At 46.4% G+C, this 8,405-nt stretch overlaps 1 protein-coding gene across 1 annotated transcript; it reads left to right on the top strand.

Annotated features, from left to right (window-relative positions):
• Window positions 1–1,476: 1,476 nt before the first annotated feature.
• Window positions 1,477–8,033, top strand: CAMLG (calcium modulating ligand). The gene is made up of 4 exons (XM_030504433.1): window positions 1,477–1,758; window positions 3,061–3,503; window positions 4,203–4,268; window positions 5,925–8,033. The coding sequence occupies exons 1-4, from the start codon at window positions 1,602–1,604 to the stop codon at window positions 6,114–6,116; spliced, it is 858 nt and encodes a 285-aa protein (XP_030360293.1). The 5' UTR covers window positions 1,477–1,601; the 3' UTR covers window positions 6,117–8,033.
• Window positions 8,034–8,405: the final 372 nt, after the last annotated feature.

Below are 8,405 nucleotides of genomic sequence, written 5' to 3' on the forward strand. Positions count from 1 at the left end.
TTATGAGCTGTCATCACTGTTGCTTCTGGTTCATCGTATGTAAGTTAATGCATGAGCTTGGTCCTTTGACCTCAGTACTGAGCAGGTTTTGAATATGGAATTCTCTCATTCTCTCTCTAAATCACTTTGTATTGTAGAAATATTAATTGGACTTGTCAGCACAAAGTTTTTCCCCCAATACATGTAACGATTCGTCCTGCTGCTGCTGAATTCACCACTTGGCAATGAACTGGCAGCCATTCCAGCACTGCTCTGTGGAACTCCAAACAGCATCTCGAAGCCGAGCTCTGCGTGAAGTGCCTGTGGCGCAGTCTGTGAGTTAATGAGTGCAAGTCATTCAGTGTCAAGGACGTTGAAGGTAATTAGTTGGAAGTATTGATGGAATGTATTCATGTCACTGTCTTCATTTGATTTGGCTTTCGGGTACTTCTCACCAGAGCGCAGTAGAGGGGGAGAATCCTCTCCCTCAACCTGCTCACGCTCTGGGGATGCAGCCCAGGAACTAAAGATGCTCCCTGTTTTATGATGTTATGGTAAATCCGGAATCCTTGAGAGGTCCTTGTTCCCAGTATGCGTATTCAATCCCTTCAGCTGATTATTAACAGCAGTGCAGTGACACCACACTGGGAATACGATTTGGGAAGCTGACCCTTGGGAAGTGCTGCCTAGCCGTTCCCTAGAAGGCATTTCCCTACACTGGGTATTGCTTTCGTGTACACGTAAAAACGTCTGTTTGCTGGCACTCCAGTGAACAGCAGACTCTTCCCTCCTTTGGAGTGTGCCCAGAGATGACAAATTACTCCCTAAATCCATCTGCCCAGCAGCGCTCAATGGTTTTCCAGCAGAAAACCTCCCCCAGCCTGAGGAGCACAGTGGGGAGCTTCTGCTTGTGCTTCAGATATTGGGTGCTGGAAATGAAACAGCTCTGTGAGCTGAAACTGTGAGTACCTCTGATGTTCTGCTGCTTTTGTACAGTTTTAACTTGTTTTTCTAGTTATGGAGCGTGAGGTAAATACTACTTGGGTTAGAAACATAAAGGTTCACTTTAGTACTTTAAGCTTCTATACAGAACACTGCTTTCATCACTGTATGATAAGGAGAACGTTACCATCCTGCTCTAGTTTTTATATCGCGTTGTTAAGATTTTCCTCACCGAATGCAAGGAGGATGTACCACGTTTACTGACACCACAATTTTAACCACACTAACGAAGGAGCCGGCCACTGGTCGCGCCCCCCTCGGCCGCTGTTCCCCTGCAGCACACCGGAGCCCTTACCCGGCTGCCGCCGCCGCCGGGTTCCCCTCAGCGCGGCCATGACCCCGCTCTGCCTTCCCGCCTCCTCCCTGGGCGGGCACACCGCCCCTCGCGCCGGGACACCGCTTCCGACGCCGCGGCGGCCATCTTAGGTGCGGGCGCCGCACGGGCAGAGAGCGCGGCCCGCCCGAGGCTCCCCCCCCCCCCGCGCCCCTCTCTGTGCCGCTGCCCTTACCCAACATGGCGGCGCTTGCTTCAGCGGCGGGCGGTGCCGGCGCCTGCCCGCTGACGCGAGGCGGCCCCATTGTGCGGTGCTGAGGTAACGCCGCGGCCTGTTCCACCGGCGATGGAGGAGGACGGCGGGGCGGGAGCGGCCCCCGCGGCCCCCGCCGGCCTCTCGGCCTCCCAGCGCCGAGCCGAGCTGCGGCGGAAGAAGCTGCTGATGAACTCGGAGGAACGGATCAACCGCATCATGGGCTTCCACCGGCCCGCGGCGGGCAAGGGTAAGCCGCGGGGCGGCGGTGGTGTGAGGGCTGCCGGGGCTGCGGCCGCAGCTCCTCAGGGCGGCTTGTTCGGGCCCCCAAGCGCGATCTGTCGGTTCAGCGGTGCTTTAAGCAGGGCGAAACCGTTTGTGGTCCTCGAGAGACCCGTCAGAGAGGTGCCGGGGTCGGGGCTCGGGCCTGGGCTGCTCTGGCACAGCGAGCGCTCCAGCCGTCACTCCAAGTAGTTTGTCTCAATTGAAGAAATAATGAGTCTGCCCCATGTTTTCATCCACTAACTGCTTTCACAGTTATGTTTTATATCAAAGTTTTCTCTGATTTGGGTAATAACCAGTCACTGGATGCTTGTCCTGGCAGGCAGGGTTTCCTTGCAGCTTCCTAAGAGGTCATTTCATTTCTGTGCATTGAGTCTCAACTGTCTCGTCAGGAAAGGGTTCCCAGATTTCAGGTTACAAAGATGCCCGCGAGTCTGCTTTAATACTGAAAAATACTCTTTAAGTGTTCCTCTCTGTTAGTGCCAGACCTCTTGTGCCTCCTGCTTTGGTTTTGTTCTTTGGCATCACCTTTAGCTGTAAGATGGGGTATTCAGGTTGAACACAGAGCAGGGTAACACTACTTTGCCTCTGATAATAGAGAAGAACAAGCCAAAGTCCGCTGCTTCTATCACCTGCTCATTTGCCAGTCTTTAATGCTTCTGTGTGGTTCACTTTCCATAAATCTTTGTCCCTTTTTATGTTGCTGCATGTATTTGAAGCATCTTTCCTCTTGTCCCTGCAGTGTTGTTGCTTAAGGAAATCCGATGTTGTAATTTCTCCACTGCTGACCGACAGCTTCAGCTTCCGACCCGGTCGTTCAACTTCTGTCTCGTGCCTGCCCCGCTTCAGAGTGCCCTGCAATGCAAAGCATGTGCTGCACAAGGGTTCTTTGGAGGCTGGTGGAGAGGGTGTAGCCAGGGCTGTACTGAGTCCAGATGTGTAAAAATACACTTTTGGTGAAGCTGATGAGCATTTTCAGTCTGGTCCATGCTGCGCTCTTCCATTTTCGTTACCATCTGTGTGTAACCTGAGCGTAAACCTTTCCTTTGATACACAAGGAGGCTGTGTATCAGCTGAGCCCATTCCTTTTAAAATGGGATTGCATGTATTCAAGTACATCCGATGTCTTTGTGATGAATAATTAGCACATTTATTAATCATAAATCTATCTTTTCACTTCAGAAGCAGCGACCCCAGCCCAGAATGGCCAAAGTGTTGTTCCACATACCTGGTGTGCATAACTCTTGTCTTTATTGTTTCTCTTCTTTAGATGATGAAAGTCACACAGAATCAAAGCTCCAGCATGAACAAGATAAATCCGTTCCTTCAGTTTCCAAGCGAATTGTGCTGGGTGATACTGTCTGTAGCATGGCAGGCACAGCTGACCATGCAGGTGGCATGACAGACCTCAAAGGGGAGAAGGACTTGTTCGCTAAAACACCAGACCTTGTCAATGAGGGCACAACCGAGCTCCGGCACCGTGGCAGAGGGGAACTGCCACCTGAAGCTGCAGGACGGCCACCTAGACACGGATTAGACCAGTACTTGTCTAGATTTGAAGAAGCTCTGAAGCTGAGGAACCAGCTGATGAATGAGAAGCCAAGCCAAGAGAATGGGAATGCAGCGGAGGAGTTTGACTCCTTCCGCATTTTCAGATTGGTGGGGTGTACTGTGCTTGCCATCACTGTCAGGGCGTTTGTGTGCAAGCACTTGGTGAGTGCAGGGAGGCAAACTAGCCTCTTCTGCTTTGCTAGTTTACTGCTAACTTAGTGTGAAATACCCTTTATCTAGGGCTGAAGTTTATCAGTTGTGACTGAGTTGGGAACTTCAGGCGCTCTTTATGTTTCTGACAACTGTATAAAACCTACCACGGTGTGTGAATTCTTTGAGATGAATCCGTGTTGCCTTACACAGCCTCTATGTGGCAGCTGAGAGAAGCACACCTTTAGTCCGTAGTGTTCGAGGAGCAGAAGCACTGGAATAGTTGTTGCTTATATCCCATCTCTGTGAGCATGAATCAACTGCTTTTCTAGTTTGGAGTCTAGAAAAGAATAACAGAGCAAGAACAGCAGTAGTTGTCTCAGGATAAGCAGATCCTGCTCCTGTATCAGCCTCCTGAGCAAAGAGCCTCAGTGCCTGTGCCTGGCTGCCACCTCCTGGCTTGCTGGGCTCCTTTTCACACACTGCTCTACGCTTCTGTGATCTCAGGGGTTTAGGCTCAAAGAAAATAAGGCAGAACCTTATTTTTGACATGTAAATTCTCTACTTAGGTTTGTAGTATTGAAAAATACTGTTGCTATTGTCCACAGATAATTTTTCTACCTAATTTATGATTTGAGGAGCATTAAATTTGTGTGTTTTCTTAGCTGTTACTTCTGACCCTGTTAATTTTCATGTCTTCTTTTCTTTCAGTCAATATTTGCACCATTTCTTACTCTACAACTTGCTTACATGGGCCTGGCCAAGTACTTTCCAAAGGTAATTTATTATTATTATTATTATTATTAATTATTATTTTATTATTATTATTTCAGAATTAGATTAATTTAAAATGTTTTAAATTTAAACTTGTGCTTAGAATGTATTAAGACCAATGCACGTGAAGTATTCTTCTCTTGTTTTAGACTGTAGAACTGACAGTTACCAAATGCTGATAGCTTATACTGCTTTAATCTTCCCAGATTTAGTCCAAATCTCTTTTAAAGTTGCTGGGAAAACGTGGACTAACTACTTTTTTAGCTAAAAGCATCTGACGAGGAAAGGCAGGTAGTTCTTTCCTGTCTTTAGGAAGCTTTTCTCCTAGACCATGCTTTTCTGTGGTTCCTCTTTGCTCTGTCAGCAAACTGATGTGCGTGTGATACCTGGACAAAATCTGGGAGGGTGTTCATTATAAAATGAGACGGTCCTTGGCTTCTAAGGGCTCTGCATGCCATTCCTGGGATCAGTTTGAACTGCACCTTGAAATGAGACATGTATTTGTGTGTGAAACTTGCTGCTTATTAGCAAGATTTGCTGTATCACTTGCTTTACATGCTTACACCAATGGATTGTGCTCAAGTATTTGTTTGGTTGATGACTTTCTCAGGTCTGCAGCACAAAGCAGGATTGAATGATGCTCAATCCACGTGGATTGAATGATGCTCAATCCACGGCTGAAAAGGAAAATTAGCATTTTAAAAGGAATGAGAGATTACCTGTAGCAAACCAGAATAAATCAGCATTTCTTTTGTGGTTAAGCAGATAACTGCAAACTAAACTTCATGGTAGATATTCTAATCTGATGTGTCACAACAGAAAACAGTAGAATTAGCTTAGACTTGCACTAGCTCATCTGCTACAGCTTTTTGATCTTGTTCCTTCTGTCTTCAAAATCAGCTCTTTCAGAATTTAAGAGGTTGCTCCTTTCCACAGCTTGTTTTTACCACATTCATACCCAGATGAGGTCAATCAGTTTGTTATCCTTCTTTTTTCTCTTATGAAACCCACAAAGAGTCTTGAAAGCTGCATGTAGAAGGGATTAAATTAAGATATGCAGCAAGTATCACCGTTTCCTGCCTGTCAGGCTTTGCCTCCTTGGGATTCCTCATCTTAAGCTCAGCTTTCAAAAGGTTTTGGAGCGTTTCTGGGTTCAGAGACTAAAACTGCCAAATGGAGCCGTACTAAAATAGAAGGAAACAGTTGGTTTTCAATCCTAAATCATTTTTCTGCATTAGAAAAGTAACAGTATTTTTTTTGCCAAGTAGTGTGAGGAGATGAATCCTGTTCTGCCAGAGGAGGTGCCTGGCTTGGCTTCTCACACCCAGATTGCCCTTGTCTGGGACTCTTCCCACTCCCGCAGAAGCTGCTGCACAGCCCCAGTGCCAGCACATAATGTGTGTGATGAATTCTCATCTGCTGTTACCAGCCTTTCACTCAGCTCCAGCACATCCAGCACAGTGTGAATCTGTCGCTGGGATAAGTGGTGTGAATCCTGGAGCATGTCTGGAGAGAATCAATCCAAACCTGCTGCTCTTCCTGAGGAAGTTGGAATGTTCCTGGCTGCGGGTGAAATTGGCCCAACACTCGTGGCATGTAGAGCAGGATTGGATTATAACACAAGAACTAACATAACGCTGTGGGGTTTTTATCTTCTAGTATGAGAAGAAGGTGAAAACGACGGTGTTAACCGCTGCTCTCCTCCTGTCTGGAATCCCTGCGGAAGTGATTAGTCGCTCCATGGACACCTACAGCAAAATGGGAGATGTTTTCACAGACCTCTGTGTCTATTTCTTTACTTTCATCTTTTGCCACGAACTCGCTCTGGCTTTTGGTTCTGAAGAGCCATGATGTAGAATTGAACGCAGTAGTTACACTAAAGCTTTCTGGACTGTTTTCCTTTAGCATCTGACTGTGCAGACAGGTTTCAGCCTTCATTAAATTTCTTAACCTGTTCAAATACTTGAAAGGAGCCTTAAATCCAGTCATTTGGGGAAAGGAAGAGCAGGGTCCCAGACTGCCAGTTGTATTGAGTCAGTTTATTTAAATGCTGTATCTGCCTATTACAAATGTGAAGAACAGGGGGCAAGTGTCAGAGAGTGATTTATTTGGTCCAGTTTGATGATGCCCTTCTCAGCCTCCTTCATAAACATTTAAAAAGCTGCCTTTGTTCTTCTCAGTGAGGACAAAGAGAATGCCATAGAGCAGAACCATATAGATATATATCTCCAGTATGACTGTAGCTAAAAAGAACTCGTTTTGTGGTGGTCCCATTTTCTTTAAGCAAGCTCTAAATAAAAGAAAGCCCTTTCTTCTCCTGTTCAGAATGTTGAACCAAGTAGCTGCTTCTGGAGAACGATGGCGAAACATGCCACCTTGTTGTCCTAATCCTTGCCTTGCTCTACATTGTGATTGTGATTCATTTTGATGGTTATAATGCAAAACAGCTAAGCAGAGACACCAACAAAGTAAGTCCTAGTCTTTACAACTGTTACTAACCGAAAAGTAGGGAGAAACACAATTGTTCATGTCGCCTGTTTGTGACTTTCCAGCATCCTAATCCTAGTGCAGCCATTCCCGTGCTTTCATCCTCATGCCTTTTCTTTAAGAGTTAATTTCATGAGGGGAAAGTTGTATATATTGGCAACCGACCTGCAGGATCTGCTGTTTGCTCTGGTGCATGTAAAACTTAAAAGGGAACTGTTTGTTGTCCGGCTCCTGGCAGGACTGCAGAAGACAGCTTTTAATATGACATTCATTTCTGTGCTTTGTTTATCCTGTAAACAGGATCTTAACAGAGGAGTTCTGCTCCTGCAGCGTCCTACCCAGCAGTGCACAGCCTCTGATGCAGCAGAACTCTTCATCTCAGCTCGGTTTGGGGTGTTTCTGACCTCGCCCCCATGAAATTGCAGGGACCATTCCTGTTTAAATCCTGTACCACAAAGCTCAAAACCAGGGCTTTGAGCTGCGAACGTGGAGTAACGGAGAACAGCCTTTGGTGGGGTTTTATTGTGGATGTGGATGTCTCAATAGGGGAGACAATGACAAATACAACTGAATCCTGTCTCTGGTTAACGTGGGAAGCTCCTGAATGTGTTTGTTCTCAATCTTGCATGAATTTTGCACAGGGAGAGGAAGGAGGTGTCGTTCCAAATAGTCAAACACTGATGATCTCCAGTACTTTCTGTTGAAGCTAAATTTGGTAGTGGTGTCAGCTTGTAGCTTTCTGGTTAGAATCTGGACTTTCAGGCAATCTCAGCAATGCCCTTTTTTAGCACAGGGAAACCCCCGTTTAGCTCAGTGTTTGTCTGCAGAAATACTTTTAGGGAGCAGAAGAGTTTGACCCTGGCTCTGCAAAGCAAAGGGCTCCGTGTTCTGCTGCTGCCTTTCTGTTCAAGCTTCCCGCTGTTACTGTAGCACAGCATTTCTGACTCCTACATTAGATACAGGTTTGTTTGTGGCATGAAAACAAGAAGCTTATGTTTTGATTTGACTATTTCCAGGCTTGTTTTTTACTGATTCTTTTTCAGGTGTCCAGGGCCGAGCTGCAGAATGTTCTGATGTAGTTCTGTTAGCACAAATATTTATTCAGAAGCTTTAAATTCGTTTGTATTAGACAGGAATTTCAGCAGATTGAAATGGCTGTCATTTAAATTCAGGGTGAGGTATGTACATAATGAGTTTGCTCAGAAGTTGCACTTGTTCTGACCCTATTTATATGCCCAAATGTAATACAAATAAACTGCCAAAATACTGTGTACTAACATCTCCCGAAAGCAATGACTTTTTAATCCTCAGTGTGAAATGCTGATCCTGATCAGCTAAACAGCAGAGAGCTGCCCCTGCTGCCGTGTGTTCGCCCCATCCTTGCACCATCCTGACATCCAAGGGAAGATGAAGTGGGATTTCTCCTCAAGCAGTGGAAGCAACCTGGCTGCGAGACCCAACTGGACCTCAGCAGCTTGTTTTCATCCGGTGGTTTTGGCTGGCCCTCAGGGGCACGGGCATCGCGCCAAGCAACCTGTGGGCAGCACCTGGATCCCTTCTGTTCCGATTTCAGCCTCTCTCTGTTCCTGTACGCGATTCTGTTCCATGTTTAGTGCCAAACTGCGTGTTTTCTATTAAAAGGATGTTTGTTAC

This window comes from Strigops habroptila, chromosome 12, assembly GCF_004027225.2.
Source record: "Strigops habroptila isolate Jane chromosome 12, bStrHab1.2.pri, whole genome shotgun sequence".
In the NCBI taxonomy this organism is placed as follows: Eukaryota; Metazoa; Chordata; class Aves; order Psittaciformes; family Psittacidae; genus Strigops; species Strigops habroptila.